This window comes from Palaemon carinicauda, chromosome 18 (assembly GCF_036898095.1).
Source record: "Palaemon carinicauda isolate YSFRI2023 chromosome 18, ASM3689809v2, whole genome shotgun sequence".
Classification (NCBI taxonomy): Eukaryota; Metazoa; Arthropoda; class Malacostraca; order Decapoda; family Palaemonidae; genus Palaemon; species Palaemon carinicauda.
Window position 1 is genome coordinate 67,803,486 of NC_090742.1, and position 16,702 is coordinate 67,820,187.

The 16,702-nt window shown below is 47.0% G+C and overlaps 1 protein-coding gene across 1 annotated transcript in view; it reads left to right on the forward strand.

Moving 5' to 3' along the window:
- HBS1 (translation elongation factor EF-1alpha (GTPase) HBS1) overlaps positions 1 to 16,702 on the forward strand; it is a 101,730-nt gene that overhangs the window by 26,450 nt on the left and 58,578 nt on the right. Inside the window, exon 4 of the mRNA XM_068392491.1 lies at positions 6,760 to 6,831. Coding sequence (XP_068248592.1) covers positions 6,760 to 6,831 — 72 coding nt within the window. The remainder of the gene's footprint in view (positions 1 to 6,759; positions 6,832 to 16,702) is intronic.

The following is a 16,702-nucleotide window of genomic DNA, read 5'->3' on the forward strand; positions in this document are numbered from 1 at the left end:
AAGTTATAGATTTATTTTATATCTCTCCGCCTTTTATAGGCCTCTTCGATTAACTTCCTTTTATTATAAACTTATTAAAATTAATTTTTATATTTGTTTATGTTCGACCTTTCCTAATAGTAGGCGGTCTTTTCTTGGTACCGAAGTTAATTAACATTGAGCCCGTCATTTCGGTTTTCCTGTTAACATATTATGCTATTTTAATGTTTTTGAAAGAATTTCTTTGATAGTCTCGTACTGTTTTCAAAGTTGAACTAACGTTTTGTTTTGTCTCTGCAGTTGTTGACGTTCAGAACGTTCAACTTGCGCTCTATCGTTACGATAGAGAGAGAATTTTCACGGTGTCACGTTGCAGTAAGAGTAACCGTTTCTAGCGTTTTGTTCATTCTTTCTTAGCCTAATGGTTTTAATTCTAATAAAGGAACTTTTTATTTGGGAAATATTTCAGTTTTTTTTCCTTTAACAATAATATGTTTTAACGATATATATGATTGGGCTCTTCTCTCAGGTTCTAAGTCAAGAGAGAGAGAGAGAGAGAGAGATAGAGACGGAGGGAGAGAGAGCTGGATAAACGTTTCGTTCAAGCGAGTAACGTTGTTATCGTTTTTGCTCTTCTCCCTAGTCTCTTTAGGGGAAGAAGGTAAACGTTTCTAGAGTTTTATTCTTGTTCTCAAGCTTTATGCGGTGAGAGATTTTAAACGTAGTTTATTTGATCTAGTGTTTAGTCTCTTTCCAGCCACTGAATTATTTATCTTTCATTAGATTTTTCTGTTACATTGTAATTCTGTTTTCGCAATTACTAACTTTTAAGGAAGGATAGAATTGCGTGTTTCAAGTACAAACCACTTAAAGTTTCGAGTTCAGTGAAATAAGTGCAAACAGAAAATCAAAAGTGATAAGTGATTAGCGCAAAGTGTGTCAGTGTTGTGCGTGAGGGTACTTCTGTGCGTGCCAGTCGTCCTCCCAGTCCGGGACCTCTTGCAAGCTCCCAAGCCCAGGGGAGAAGCAATGTCGAAGGGCAAAAGGGTTCGGCAGGCCTTGATCGGCGCACAGAAGTATCCTCGGTGGTTGCGGGCGTGTCTTACAGAGACCGTCACTCCCACCCGCAGACGATTGAGCCCTTATTTTGCTCGTCTGCAGAAGAAATTTCGGGGAGAAAACGCTGGACTCAGGTCTCAAGACCTCTTAAACGTAAAGTCCAGACCTCTAGAGTTCAACTACCCGGATGCAGTCATTGGGTTAGCTCTGACTCTCCGCAGTCATCAGGTGACTGCACACCTCCTAAGAGAGGTAAGGCGATGCCTTAACAGACCTCATCTTCTGTTAAGGCTTTGCCTCAACAGACCTTATCGTCTGTTGATCCCAAGATGACTTTGCTGCAGTCCATGCAGTCGCAGCTTGCGGTCTTAATGCGTGAGTTTCAGACTGAGAAGGTTACACCTCCTCCTGCGAGAGCTCCGCCTCACCGCAGTCCAGTCTGCCAGGCGTACGAAGTTGAGGTTCCTCAAGCTACCTTACCGCGTTCGGAGTTGCCAGTTACCAGCGTTGTGCAGCAACCTCAACCTTCCTTAAGGCAACCTCAACAATGGGAGCAGGAGTCTTATGCCTTGAGGCAAGATTTTCTTGCAGTTAGACCATCTTTGAGGCTACAACCTTTTGAGGTACGACAACCTCTACCATCCTTGAGGCAGCCACCTCAGCTCTCGCAGCTGCTACCTCAACTTTCCTCAAGGCGAGAGCCTCAACTCTTGAGGCTAGCTCCTCAGGAACCTCAACTCGTGAGACAGGAACTGCGTTCTGCGCAGCCGCTACCTCAACTCTCGCAGCTCACACCTCAAGAACCTCAACTCGTGAGTCAAGAGCCTCTCTCTGCGCAGCCACCTCAACCCTTGAGGCAAGCGCAACTCTTGAGGCAGGAACCTCATGCTATGAGTCAACCACCTCAACGCATGCATCTGCCACTTTCTCCTCAACTTGAGCCTCTTCCCATTCAACTTTGAAATAACAAATGACAATAATAACACCTCATTACTTTCATAACTTGCATTTGTAATCATATACATGTATGCCTACACAAACATTATGATAATGGAGGTTATTCGTATTACTTAAATAAAAAATATATATGTATTCCTTGCAATATATTTTTAACAAATCGCAAATATGGCAAAATATCTTCAAAACAAAAATGAATCATGAGTTATGAATGTAATGTAAATATTATGTTGATATTAAAACCCCATGCAAGCATGCATGAAGTAATGCAGTGTTGCCAACAGGGCGAGTTTCCCTGTCCTGAGGTGAAGTAGATTATAGATCGTATATTTAGTGCAGCTTAATTCTACGATTATCATGCCGGCTATCAAATTCATCAACAAAACAGTCTAAATCAATTCCCTCGGCACGTGCACTTTCAATGGACAGTAATGCGATATTACTCAATCTAGCACTGGTCATGGAATTTCTGAGAAATGTTACACGCCATGCAACATGCTCTGCTTCTCTTACAGCATGCTCTACATACAGCATGCTCTGCATACCTTACCGCATGCTTCTCAGTCACACATCTTTGGTTGTTGCCAACTCACTAGACTGTCAAGCAGTTTCATAACGTTGCCTTCTAGTCTGCTGCTTTTGCACCAGTGAAACCCTCACTGAGAGAACTTAGCTTTTCTCGGATATGGTCCCTGTAGATGAGAAAGTGCTTTTCTCCCTCCTTCTGATATTCCCTTGAGGACTCTGTCATTTGGAGAGGAGCCTTTAGCTGCGTAGCCTCCTATGGACTTTTATTTAAGCATAACATGCTTCCAGGGAAGGTAATGGTTCCACTTCAGTCGCTAACCCCGTCTGTTACCACACCTGCTCCCATAGACCTTGAGCTGTGTTGCAAGACATGCAGTCCTTGTTAGAGGATTTTTTGTTTACGGAGTCAGTGTGTCACTGGGAAGACGTTCAACAACCAGCAGAAGTGACTTGTTGTGATGCAGTGCGGCAACCTCAGCAACCCGATAAGGAGTTGTCTGTACGACCCAGACAGTCTAGACAGCTTCGGGTTGTCACTGTACTTCCTCGCTTCCCCATGGTTGACAGTTCACAGACTGTGCAGCAGTACCATGATCTTGTGTCCGGCTCCGTCAGACGACTGGCTTTTAAGAGCTCCCACAAGTCGTCGCTGTCTGGAGATTCTCAGATGGACTATGGATCTGACCAAGGAACTGGGCCTCCTGGTCAATTTTGAGGAGTCTCAGCTCGTCCCATCCCAGACCATTGTCTACCTGGGTATGGATCTTCAGAGTCGAGCTTTTCAGGCTTTTCCGTCGGCCCCAAGGATCTTCCAAGCCCTAGAATGCATCCAGAGCATGCTGAGAAGGAACCGATGCTCAGTCAGGTAGTGGATGAGTCTAACAGGGACACTTTCATCGCTGGCCCTGTTCATCGTGTTAGGGAGACTCCACCTCCCCCCCCTTCAGTATCATCTAGCTGCTCACTGGATAAAGGACATGACGCTAGAGACGGTCTCAGTTCCTGTTTCCGAAGAGAGGAGGTCTTCTCTCGCGTGGTGTAAGAACAGCTTTCTTCTCAAGGAAGTCTACATTTGGCTGTTCAGAAACCCGACCGCCGTCTCCTCTCGGACGCATCAGACACGGGCTGGGGTGCGACTTTGGACGGACAGGAATGCTCGGGAACATGGAATCAGGAGCAAAGGACACTTCACATCAATTGCAAGGAGTTGTTGGCGGTTCTTCTGGCCTTGATAAACTTCAAGTCCCTCCAGCTTAACAAGGTGGTGGAGGTGGACTCTGACAACACCACAGCCCTGGCTTACATCTTCAAGCAGGGAGGGACTCTTTCGTGGAAGTTGTTCTAGATCGCAAGGGACCTCCTCATCTGGTCAAAAGATCGAAAGCTCACGCTGGTAACGAGGTTCATTCAGGGCGGTATGAATGTCATGGCAGATCGCCTCAGCCGGAAGGGTCAGGTCATCCCCACAGAGTGGACCCTTCACAAGAGTGTTTGCAGCAGACTTTGGGCCCTGTGGGGTCAGCCAACCATAGATCTGTTCGCTACCTCGATAACCTAGAGACTCCTGTTGTATTGTTCTCCGATTCCAGACCCAGCAGCAGTTCACGTGGATGCTTTTCTGCTGGATTGGTCCCATCTCGACCTGTATGCATTCCCGCCGTTCAAGATTGTCAACAGGGTACTTCAGAAGTTCTCCTCTCGCAAAGGGACACGGCTGACGTGGGTTGGCTCCGCTCTGGCCCGCGAGAGAATGGTTCATAGAGGTACTGCAATGGCTGGTCGACATTCCCAGGACTCTTCCTCTAGGAGTGAACCTTCTACGTCAACCTCACGTAAAGAAGGTACACCCAAACCTCCACGCTCTTCGTCTGACTGCCTTCAGACTTTCGAAAGACTCTCAAGAGCTAGGGGCTTTTCGAAGGAGGCAGCCAGAGCGATTGCCAGAGCAAGGAGAACATCCACTATCAGAATCTATCAGTCTCAAGGGGAAGTCTTCCGTAGCTGGTACAAGACCAATGCAGTTTCCTCAACCAGTACCACTGTAACCCAGATTGCTGACTTCCTGTTAAATCTAAGGAAAGTAAGATCCCTTTCAGCTCCTACGATCAAGGGTTACAGAAGTATGTTGGCAGCGGTTTTCCGCCACAGAGGCTTGGATCTTTCCACCAACAAAGATCTACAGGACCTCCCTAGGTCTTTTGAGACCTCAAAGGAACGTCGGTTGTCCACTCCAGGCTGGAATCTAGACGTGGTCCTAAGGTTCCTTATGTCATCAAGATTTGAACCTCTCCAATCAGCCTCTTTTTAGGACCTCACATTAAAAACTCTTTTCCTCGTGTGCTTGACAACAGCTAAAAGAGTAAGTGAGATCCACGCCTTCAGCAGGGTCATTGTTTTCACATCTGAAACGGCTACATGTTCCTTGCAGCTCGGTTTTTGCTAAACGAGCTTCCTTCACGTCCTTGGCCTAAGTCGTTCGAGATCCCAAGCCTGTCCAACTTGGTGGGGAATGAACTGGAGAGAGTACTTTGCCCAGTTAGAGCTCTTAGGTACTATCTAAAAAGGTCTTAACCTTTACGAGGACAATCAGAAGCCTTATGGTGTGCTATCAAGAAACCTTCTTTTCCAAGTTCTAAGAACTCAGTTTCTTAGTGTTATGGATGCAACCTATTGGAGAAGCAAGTCAGTGTTCGCATCATTCTATCTCAAAGATGTCCAGTCTCTTTACGAGTACTGCTACACCCTGGGACCATTCGTAGCAACGAATGCAGTAGTAGGCGAGGGCTCAGCCACTACATTCCCATAATCCCATAACCTTTTAACCTTTCTCTTGAATACTTTTTATGGGTTGTACGGTCGGCTAAGAAGCCTTCCACATCCTTGTTGATTTGGCGGGTGGTCAATTCTTTCTTGAGAAGCGCCGAGGTTAAAGGTTGTGATGAGGTCCTTTAGTATGGGTTGCAGCCCTTGATACTTCAGCACCTTAGAGTTGTTCAGCCTCCTAAGAGGAACGCTGCGCTCAGTAAGGAAGACGAACTTATTTAAGGCAGAGTAATGGCTCAAGTCGACTTCCTTACCAGGTACTTGTAATTTCATTGTTATTTTGAATAACTGATAATATGAAATACGGGATACTTAGCTTCTTGATATACATGTACACTGGTTTTCACCCACCTCCCTGGGTGTGAATCAGCTACATGATTATCGGGTAAGTTTAATATTGAAAAATGTTATTTTCATTAGTAAAATAAATTTTTGAATATACTTACCCGATAATCATGATTTAATTGACCCACCCTTCCTCCCCATAGAACCAGTGGACCGAGGAAAAATTGAGGTGGTGTCAACAAGAAGTACTGCAGTACCTGGCCACAGGTGGCGCTTATGAGTACACCCCCCTCTTGTATAGCGATCGCTGGCGTATCCCTTCCGTAGAATTCTGTCGGGCAACGGAGTTGACAGCTACATGATTATCGGGTAAGTATATTCAAAAATTTATTTTACTAATGAAAATAACATTTTTACTTAGAGAAGTAGTGGTGCTGTAGAGGCAAGTGGTCCCCGTTTTTATTTTCTTAGTGAACTTGAAAGGATCAAAATTGCAGTGAATGTTTTTTTGATGAACACACTAACGTAAGTTCATTTTATAGTATGTGTATGAAAGCTCAATGTTAATGTTGTTTTGGTTCTTAAAATATTTTGTTTGAATTATTTATTACTTGTCTTGTAGGTTATTTAGTTCCTTATTTTTTCCTCACTGGGCTATTTTTCCCTGTTAGAGCCTTTGGGCTTTTACCATCCTGCTTTTCCAACTAGGGTTGTAGCATAGCCAATAATAATAATAATAATAATAATAATAGTAGTGAAGGAGTTGACCGGTTTAAGAAAAAATTGACTTACTCATTTTGTGCTGATGAAGAAATTTGATGTAGGAAGTAATTTGTATCTACAGAATAACGTTGTGATGCTAAAGTAGTTTCTCACAAGTAGACAAAAGTGGTAATTGGTATTGATATGTTCAATTTTTGACATATTTTACGAGACTGCTGATACTGAATTTTTCTTTTTTACCTCATGATATTTGTAGCCTCTATTTTCCCTTGGAAGAAATATATAGCATGAACTGTAGTACATAGAATTATGATTTTCAATACAGTAGATTAATAAATAATTTTTTTTTTGCCAAGTATTATGTAACAGTGCTTTGTGTGGTTAAACTTATGATTTTTTTTTCAGTCACCAAATGTAGACAGAACTCGACATGATTCATCAAGCTTTCAGAGGCCATCTCTCTCATCTGAGGATGAGGTAAGTACATGTGTAATCTACTTTTATCCAGTCTAGTAGATTTACAGGGGGTGTGAAGCTGTGAAGTGCAGTCAAGGGGGTAGTCCTATGCGTAACCTATGCCCGGCTACCCCCAAAATTTTAGGCAAACTTTGCCGTTTGGGTAGGCTGTTGGAACAGCTGTTTAAACTTTTAACAAGTTTGTTATTTGTAGCTGGCTGGTACTTAACAGGTAAAGAAACCTTCACCTTTGCTGTGACTTCTGTTCAATACACATGTTCTGTTACCGCTTAATCTTACTATATTAAACCACTTTTTTTTTTTTTTTTTTTAAGATTGCATAAATGTACTGGCACATAATTGTGTTTGAGGGAAATTGATGCAAAATGCTAAGGATGTGCTGTGTTTCCTGATAATTGTAATTGTGTGATTGGTCAGTGACCACTTTCCTGTTGGTAAGGATAGAAGAGACTTCAGCTATGGTAAGCAGCTCTTCTAGGAGAGGGACACTCTAAAATCAAACCATTGTTCTCTAGTCTTGGGTAGTGCCATGGTGGCTGTACCATGGTCTTCCACTGTCTTGGGTTAGTTTTCTTACTTGAGGGTACACTCAGTCATACTATTCCATCTTATTTCTCTTCCTCTTGTTTTATTAAAGTTTATATAGGAGATATTTATTTTGATATTGTTACTCCTCTTAAAATATTTTATTTTTCCTTTCTTCCTTTCCTCACTGGGCTATTTTCCCCGTTGGAGCCCCTGGGCTAGCATCCTACTTTTCCAACTAAGGTTGTAGCTTAGCAAGTAATAATAATAATAATGATTCTGTGGTACTTGCTGTTTTCCATCATTCTTGTTCCTGGCAAGCGGCATGTTGTTCTATCCCTCGTGTGTGTGTGTGTGTGTGTGTGTGTTGGGCCTTACAATGGCGACATCAGTGTGAACTTGATGTTGGTTTTCCTAAGAAATTTGCTGGAGCTCCGTTGGAGGAAGAGTTCTGACACCAAGTATGAAGGGGATTAGTGCCGTCTTTCTTCGTTCCTTCGGTGTCTTCTGATACTGGAAAGGTGCTAAGAATGTATCACCTGATTGTGCTGTTTTTGTCTTTTCTCCTATGATTTTGTTATCTGCCAGCATAATGCCAGAGAGGACAAACTTTAAGTCCTTCCTTTCTTAGGTTTCTCTGCAACTTCGAGGAGAACAACAAATAGAAGACTTCATTGAAGAAGTCTTTAGAGGCCTATCGATAGGAGTCACATGTGCTAACTCCTACCGTTTCTCTCCCCATGAGAGACACAGTGTGTTACTGAGAAGATTCCACTCAGGTGAAGGGATTCTAGTATATTCTAGCTTCCTTTGTAAGGCAAGATGGTACATACCGGGAAAGTTTCCATCCCAGAGTATACATATTGGCACATGGTACAGGTGTATCAAGCACCTGCTTCTGCTACCAGTTCTATGTTTTATATAAGAATGAGCATGTTTACTGCTGGTAGGAATGAAGGACTTTGCCCATCTTTCCCCTTCCTGGACAATATGATTCTCATTTTGGTGCGAGAGAAACGGTGGTTGCAGAAGTATTGAAACACCCTGCTCCTGCTCTTGTACTTAGTTTAGTAGTGAGGGGAGTGTGTGTAAAAGATTATCCCATGCTGGAAGAAATTTTGTCTTGCACCTGGTGAAGTGCACTTGATCTTACCTGCTGACACTGCTAGGTCTGGTGAAGAAGTTGTCAAGTGCGTACCTAGTGTTGTACATTCTTCGTGCTCGAGGTGAGAAGTTTCATATCAGAAATGCCTCCTTACCCAAGAATACGTTTTGAGAAGCAGTACAGGTATTCCATGCCTCCTACCAGTGCTCAGTCTTGTACGAGATTGAGCAACCACAATCTCTTGCTGGATGATAGGTGGTGCCCTTGTCCCCTTCCTTCTTCAGAGAGTTCCAGAGACAACAACTTAAGAGTTTGAAGTCCCAGAAAACTGACCCAGCCTTCAGATGTGATGCCAGCTGCCCTGAAGATAGAGAAGCAGTAATCACCGAAGTACAGAATAAGAAGCATCTCGTCCAAGATAGTGGTTGGTCAGTAAACCTAGAAGAGGAGGTAAGGATGTATGATCTTTCTCCTCTTCTCTCTTCCCCTCCTTGGGGTGCTGAAGTCGGTCCATTACATACCGGATTAGACGCTAGGTGTTGGTGAGCTTCACAACCGATTAAATTTTCTTTACAGGCAAGTTTTTAAATATTAAACTTAGCCGGTGAATATATAATAGCTGACGTCTCGGACGGCTCGACAGAAACACAAAAACTCGCGAGCGATCGCCATGAAGGTTGCGGGTGTGCCCACCAGCGCCGACTATCGGCCAAATACCGCATATACATGTAAACAGCTCCAGTTCTTCTCTGTCGGTCTTGTCGACAAGTTGATTCCGCTCGCTGTTAACCTGGAGTTTTTCGTCAATTTGGTGAAGTACTTCTTTTTGGTTGTTTGAGCTTTCGCAGTGACAGGTGTTTTTCTCTTCAATTAAAAGTCTTGAACCCTTTTTTGGCTAGTGTTTATTGTTGATGACTTTGGAACTTAGAAAAGTCTCAACTGAATCCCTCCCAGGAGATTCTCTATTTGAGGATGGAGATTCGCAGTCTAGTTTTTCGGGCTTTTCCGTCTGCCACCAGGATAGAGCAAGCCCTGCTCAAAGTCCGCCTCATGCTGAAAAAAGACTGTTGCTCAGTGAGAAGTTGGATGAGCCTCTTAGGGACTCTGTCATCCCTGGAGCAATTTGTCTCACTAGGGAGACTTCACCTTCGCCCTCTCCAGTTCCATCTAGACTCATACTGGAACAAGAGCAAGACTTTGGAAGCTGTGTCAATCCCGATCTCCGAGCCAGTAAAGACGTGCCTGAACTGGTGGGACAGCAACATAAGTTTGCGAGAGGGTCTGTCCCTGGCGGTCAAGAACCCAAACCACGTGTTTTTCTCAGACGCGTCGGATTTGGGTTGGGGAGCGACTCTGGACGGTCTGGAATGTTCGGGTCTTTGGACGTCGGATCAGAAGAGCATGCACATCAACTGCAAGGAGCTGTTAGCGGTTCACTTGGCCTTGACAAGTTTCGAGAGCATTCTTCGAAACAAAGTGGTAGAAGTCAATTCGGACAACACCACAGCCTTGGCGTACATCTCCAAGCAAGGAGGCACTCACTCCCACACACTGTTCGTCATCGCAAGGGACCTCCTCATCTGGTCAAAAAATCGAGGCATCTCCCTGTTGACAAGATTCATCCTGGGGGACTTGAACGTCTTGGCGGACTGTCTCAGTCGGAGAGGTCAGGTGATCCCCACAGAATGGACCCTCCACAAGGACGTGTGCAAGAGTCTTTGGCTGACTTGGGGTCAACCCACCATAGACCTCTTTGCCACCTCGTTGACCAAAAGGCTCCCGACCTATTGCTCTCCAGTCCCAGATCCAGAGGCAGCCCACATAGATGCATTTCTACTGGACTGGTCTTACTGGACGCGTACGCATTCCCTCCGTTCAAGATCATCAGCAAGGTACTGCAGAAGTTCGCCTCTCACGAAGGGACAAGGTTGACGTTGGTTGCTCCCCTCTGGCCCGCGAGAGAGTGGTTCACAGAGGTACTTCAATGGCTGGTAGACATTCCAAGGAGTCTTCCTTTAAGGATGGATCTCTTACGGCAGCCCCACGTAAGAAGTCTTCATCAAAGCCTCCCCGCTCTTCGTCTGACTGCATTCAGACTATCGAAAGACTCTCAAGAGCTCAAGCTTTTTCGAAGGAGGCAGCCAGAGCGATTGCGAGAGCTAGGAGAGCTTCTACCATCAAGGTCTACCAGTCGAAGTGGGAAGTCTTTAGAGACTGGTGCAAGTCATCATCCATTTCCTCTTCCAGTACCTCTGTAGCCCAAATTGCAGACTTTCTCCTGCATCTGAAAAATGTTCCCTCCCTCTCGGCTCCCACTATTAAGGGCTACAGAAGCATGTTGGCTTCTGTGTTTAGACATAGAGGCTTAGATCTGTCCAATAATAAAGATCTCCAAGATCTCCTTAAGTCCTTCAAGACCTCTAAGGAGCGTCGTATGGCTACTCCTGGATGGAACTTAGACGTGGTCCTAAGGTTCCTAATGTCTGACAGATTTGAGCCATTACATTCAGCCTCCCTGAAGGATCTCACCCTCAAGACGCTTTTCTTAGTGTGCTTGGCTTCGGCTAAAAGGGTCAGTGAGATCCATGCCTTTAGTAAAAACATCGGCTTTTCTACAGATAAAGCCACATGTTCGCTTCAGCTTGGTTTCTTGGCCAAAAATGAACTGCCTTCTCGTCCTTGGCCTAAGTCGTTTGATATACCTTGCCTATCAGAGATCGTAGGCAACGAACTTGAAAGAGTGCTGTGCCCAGTTAGAGCTCTTAAGTTTTATTTAGCTCGTACCAAATCCTTACGAGGTGGATCTGAGGCCTTGTGGTGTTCAGTTAAGAAGCCCTCATTGCCTATGTCTAAAAATGCTTTATCGTATTTTATTAGATTTTTAATCCGAGAGGCTCATTCTCACTTGAGTGAAAAAGATCGTTGCTTGCTTAAGGTCAAGACGCACGAAGTCAGAGCGATAGCAACTTCCGTGGCCTTTAAGCAAAACAGATCTCTGCGAAGTATTATGGACGCGACCTTTTGGAGGAGCAAGTCGGTGTTCGCTTCATTTTACTTAAAAGACGTCCAGACTCTTTATGAGGACTGCTACACACTGGGTCCATTCGTTGCAGCGAGTGCAGTAGTGGGTGAGGGTTCTACCACTACATTCCCTTAATTCCAATATCCTTTTAATCTTCTCTTGAAATGTTTTTAATCTTGTTTTGGGTTGTACGGAAGGCTAAGGAGCTTTTCGCATCCTTTTTGATTTGGCGGGTGGTCAAATATCGTTTCTTGAGAGCGCCCAGATTAAGGGTTTTGATGAGGTCCTGTTGTATGGGTTGCCGCCCTGGATATAACAGCTCCTGGGAGTCTTTCAGCATCCTGAGAGGATGGCTGGGCTTCGTGAGGAAAGCGGACTAACAAGGCAGAGTAATCGTCAGAGTCAGCTTCCTTACCAGGTACCTATATTTATTTGGGTTTTGTTATGATATAACAGTCAAAAACTCTTAAGCATATACGCCTTTATTGTATTAAGACTGGTCTCTACCCACCACCATGGGTGTGAATCAGCTATTATATATTCACCGGCTAAGTTTAATATTTAAAAATGATATTTTGATTATAAAATAAATTTTTGAATATACTTACCCGGTGAATATATAAATTAAAGGCCCTCCCTTCCTCCCCGATAGAGACCCAGCGGAATGAGAAGAACTGGAGCTGTTTACATGTATATGCGGTATCTGGCCGATAGTCGGTGCTGGTGGGCACACCCGCAACCTTCATGGCGATCGCTCGCAAGTTTTTGTGTTTCTGTCGAGCCGTCCGAGACGTCAGCTATTATATATTCACCGGGTAAGTATATTCAAAAATTTATTTTATAATCAAAATATCATTTTTTATTAAAGCATCTCTTCACCTCTTCCCCCTAGATGAAAGAAATGTTGGAATTAATGTATAAAACTCAGTTTCTCATAATGACCATATATTCAGACAACATATCCGAAAGTCTCCTGTTAAGGACCTAACATGTGAGATCATCCTCAGTAATTTAGGAGGGTGACAGGAGTCATCATCTTTGCTCTTCCACAAGACCAAACAGCATTGGCATTTCCTGGATTTGTAGAACCGGCAATTTTGTTATAGGAACTTGTTCTTCCTAAGGATGGTAAGGAACGTCAGTTTGTATCCTTGTAGGAATAAATCACGATTTTTTAAAGATTATTGTTTTTTTTAAAGTACACAAACCTGAATCCTATGAGGTTCCTCTACCTGTCGAGTGGATGGGGCCTACCAGTCACCCGCAAGCGGCTACTATTACCTTATTAAATGTTTAAGTGTCACTTCCAGCATCACTGAAGTCACTCCTATTAAAGGGAACTTTTGCATAATTAGGAAAAATACAAATTACCATTAAAAATTTGTAATTGTTCCAACACGAATACTTACCTCGAATTACTATCTTAGGAGTTACCTGTAATCTCCTCTCTACCGACCAGAGTTTTGTGTAGTATACCCTATACCCGTTTTCTATGGAGGGCTAACCCGGGAGTGAGAGAACGTGTCCCGAGGGTAGCCTTTGAGCTAGGTTGAGGTCTGCTTGGGTCCCGTGAGCCAGTAAGTTCTCTGGTCGCGACGTGATACCATACCCTCACGTCGCTCTCGTCTCTCGACCCTTTGTGTCCGCCTCGTGTGTCCCGCGTGGTAGCTTTGTGCTTATCCCTTGTGTTCTTGTGTGTTCACTACCCTTCCTTGTGCTTCCCAAGTGTATCCCTTTGATTCCCTTCGTTCCTGTGTCTTGTGGTTGTGTGCTATGGAGCAGATCCGCCGTTGTCCTGGGCCTAGAGCCGGAAAGTCGTGTGGAGCGTTCCTCTCCAAGCCCGAAGTGGACCCTCACTCCCTTTGCTCTTCCTGTAGGGGGAGGATGTGCTCGCCATCGGATACGTGCAATGAGTGTGTTGGTTGGAGTGAGATTCAGTGGGTGCGATACGACACGAAGAAAAAGAAGTCGTCGAAACGCTCGCCCAGGAAATCTAGCGTCTCTTCGCCGCTACCGTCACCCAGTGGACGGTCCGACGGGGCTTCTGTCTCGCCTTCCCCTACCCAGAGTAGGGGCCGAGGTAAGTTTGTTGCGGGGAAAGAACCGAGGGTTCTTCCCCAGGAGTCTAATGTGTGTGAAGTGGGGGTTGCGGGGACTTCTCAGGCTAGTGGGGAGCCTGGTAGTGCTGTGTCTGGGGGTTCTGGAGACTGCCCTTGTGCTTGGGGGGCACGTTTCCTCCGACGACCCCTTATGGTGTAGTAATGTTGTACCTGTTTCTTCGCCCCTTTCGTGAGCCTGTGTTTCAGGTTCTTCGGCAGGTGGCGACGCCCAGGGTAAGTTAGACTCCACAGTAAGTGATTCCTTCGGATGGAAGCTCCCTAAAACGCCAGGTAGGTCCCCTATGCGGATGGAAGAGGGCCTGGATACCTCGTTCCCTAGTGTAGGGCGTCAACCCTCTTTTCCAGCTCCTCTGACGACGGTCCCAGAAACCTTCCTGCAACCCTCTACCTTGGGTACGCAGCGAGTCGCGAAGTCCTCCGTAGCCCCCGCTTCTGCCCGTCGTGCGGGTGGTACAGTTTCGTCGGGCTCTTCGGATGGTGGGGCTTCGTTCTCTTCAGAAGAAGAAACCAGGAGGAGACATCGGCGCCGGAGGGAGCGGTCCAGGAGCAGGCGTTCCCGCTCAAGATCTTGTTCGAGGTTCAGCAGGAGACGGTCCCGCTCTCCACGGAGGAAACACAGGAGGAGTAGGTCCCCCGATGGTGATTGGGTCTTCGTTCCCCGTAAGTCTGAGTTGCAGTGTTCCCCGGACCGGCAATCCAGGGATTTCTCGCCACGAAGGCCATCCTCCAGGTGAAGATATGACCCTCGCAGGGAGAAATGCGAGAAGGCCGCTTCAGGCAGACGTAAGGCCGCGAAGCTTCCGGTTCACCCCGCCCAGCGGGGGGAACCGTGCTTCCTTACGGGCAGCCTGGCCGAATCACCCCAGCTGGTTCAGCCCTCGGACTTTAAGGAACGGTTCCCTCCATCGGGTCAGCCCACGGGATCCGCGTCCTCGTCCCCCAGAGAGAATGCACGAACGGTAGTCCTCGCCGGCACGGCGATGCCAGTTCTGACCCCCGAAACTGGTGCGGAGGTTTCCGCCGGGGAAGACCGGTACCACCGCAGGGGAGTGCCTGTTGTGCCAGAACCAAAGCGCCTGGTGGGAGTGCCTGTTGTGCCAGAACCAAAGCGCCTGGTGGGAGTGCCTGGTGACCCGGCTCCTCGGGATCAGGCCGAAGGTTCTGCTGACTGTAGGGAAGGTTCCCCGACCGAGGACTCTGCCCATCGGAAAATTATAGGCCTGATCCGAAGGCATCATAGAATTGAAGAGCCGGTTACAACCGATGAGGAGTACTGGAGGTCCAGCCTGACCCGCTTGATGCAGGCACCCGTCCAACAGAAAACCTCCCTGGCCCTACCTGTGGCCCGAGATCTCGTCCTGGGACGGGCTCACGTCGATAGAGTTGTGGCAGGTAATGCCGAAGCTCCCAAAACGCAGAGCTCTTCGAAGTTGCAACAAGGGCTCAAGACACAGAGCAGGGTTTATGTGCCAGAAGGACAACGACCGGGAGCCTGCAAGGTGGAGCCTGCCCTCGACGTTCTGGGACAGGGTGCCTCGGAGGACAGTCTCTCTTCAGCCCTGATTTGTTTTTCACAGTCGGAGGCTGCGATGATGGAGGAGATGTCGAAAGACCTAGTTCACGTCTCCTCTTGGTTGGACTGGTGGGCTTCCATACTGGTAGGTGTGCAAGCCACATATGACTTGACGGACCCGGAACAGCAAAGCCTCCTGAGGGAGCTTATCATCTCCGGGGGCAAGACCCTAAAGTTCCTCACGTATCAGTCCCTTGCCCTGTCAGCGAATTGGGTTCTTCGCAAAAGGGACACCATTCTGGCGAAGCTTTCCCGGAAGGTCCCAGACAGAGAGGCGAGGGCCATGAGGAGCCTTCCTGTCTGGGGTGACTCCTTGTTCCCCGTGAAGGAGCTAGAGGAGATCATGGAAAAGGTGGCTAAAAGAAAAGAAGTGAACGCTCCTAGGCCTCCCCCGGTAAGGAGGCCCTCCTACAAGAGGTCAGCCTCAGACGGTCCCTCTACTTCTCAGGCCCCGCCTAACCTGACGAGGAGAGAGGCCCCTTCTTCCTCGTGGGCCTCAGCGCCTCAGCCCCCCCGTAGAGGAGCTCCAGCAGCGTCGGCCTCGTTTAGGACAGGATATTCTGCCTCCAGGAGAGGCCGTTCAGGCTGCTCCTCCAGGAGGAGGTAGAGTGCGAGGCCCCCTACTCCTGCCCAAGCCTCAGGTTGGGGGATGCCTCAGACTACATTGGCAAGCATGGAAGGCTCGCGGAGCAGAGCCCTGGACAGTATTCGTACTGAAGGAGGGGTACAGGTTACCGTTCTTGACAGAACCCCCCCCTTTAATTCCGGCCAGCCTGTCGGAGTGGTTGGCACCCAAGGACCCATTGAAGAGGGCGGCCCTTCAAGAGGAAGTGTCCTCCATGTTGGAGAAGGGCGCCATGGAGGAGATCCTGCACCCAAGGCCAGGTTTCTACAGCCGCCTGTTCCTGGTAGAAAAGGCGACGGGGGGTGGGTGGAGACCTGTCAGCTCTCAACAAGTTTGTGCGAAAGACAGATTTCAAAATGGACACTCCGAAGTCAGTCTTGCTGTCCTTGAGGGAGAAAGACTACATGATGACCATAGACCTCAAGGACGCATACTTCCAAATCCCGGTCCACCCCTCAAGTCAGAAGTTTCTCCGGGTGAAATGGGGTACCCAGAGCCCGCAATTCAAGACCCTTTGCTTCGGGTTGTCGACAGCTCCCCAGGTATTCACGAGAGTCTTCACGACAGTCTCGGTGTTGGCTCACGAGCGGGGCATTCGCCTCATCCGGTACCTGGACGACTGGTTGCTTCTTTCCTCCTCGGAGGACGTGTTGAAGGAGCAGGGTATAAAACTTCTCCAGTTTTGCAAGGGTCTGGGTATCATGATCAACCCAGAAAAATCGAACCTATCTCCCTCCACCAGAATGACCTATTTGGGGATGACACTGGATTCCCTACTAGTGAAAGCTTTCCCGTCGGAGGAGAGGATAAGCAATCTTATGAAGATCCTTCTTCCTTTCTTGTCGGGGCAACCCAGGAGAGCGAAGGACTGGCAAAGGCTAATAGGTCATCTGGTGTCGTT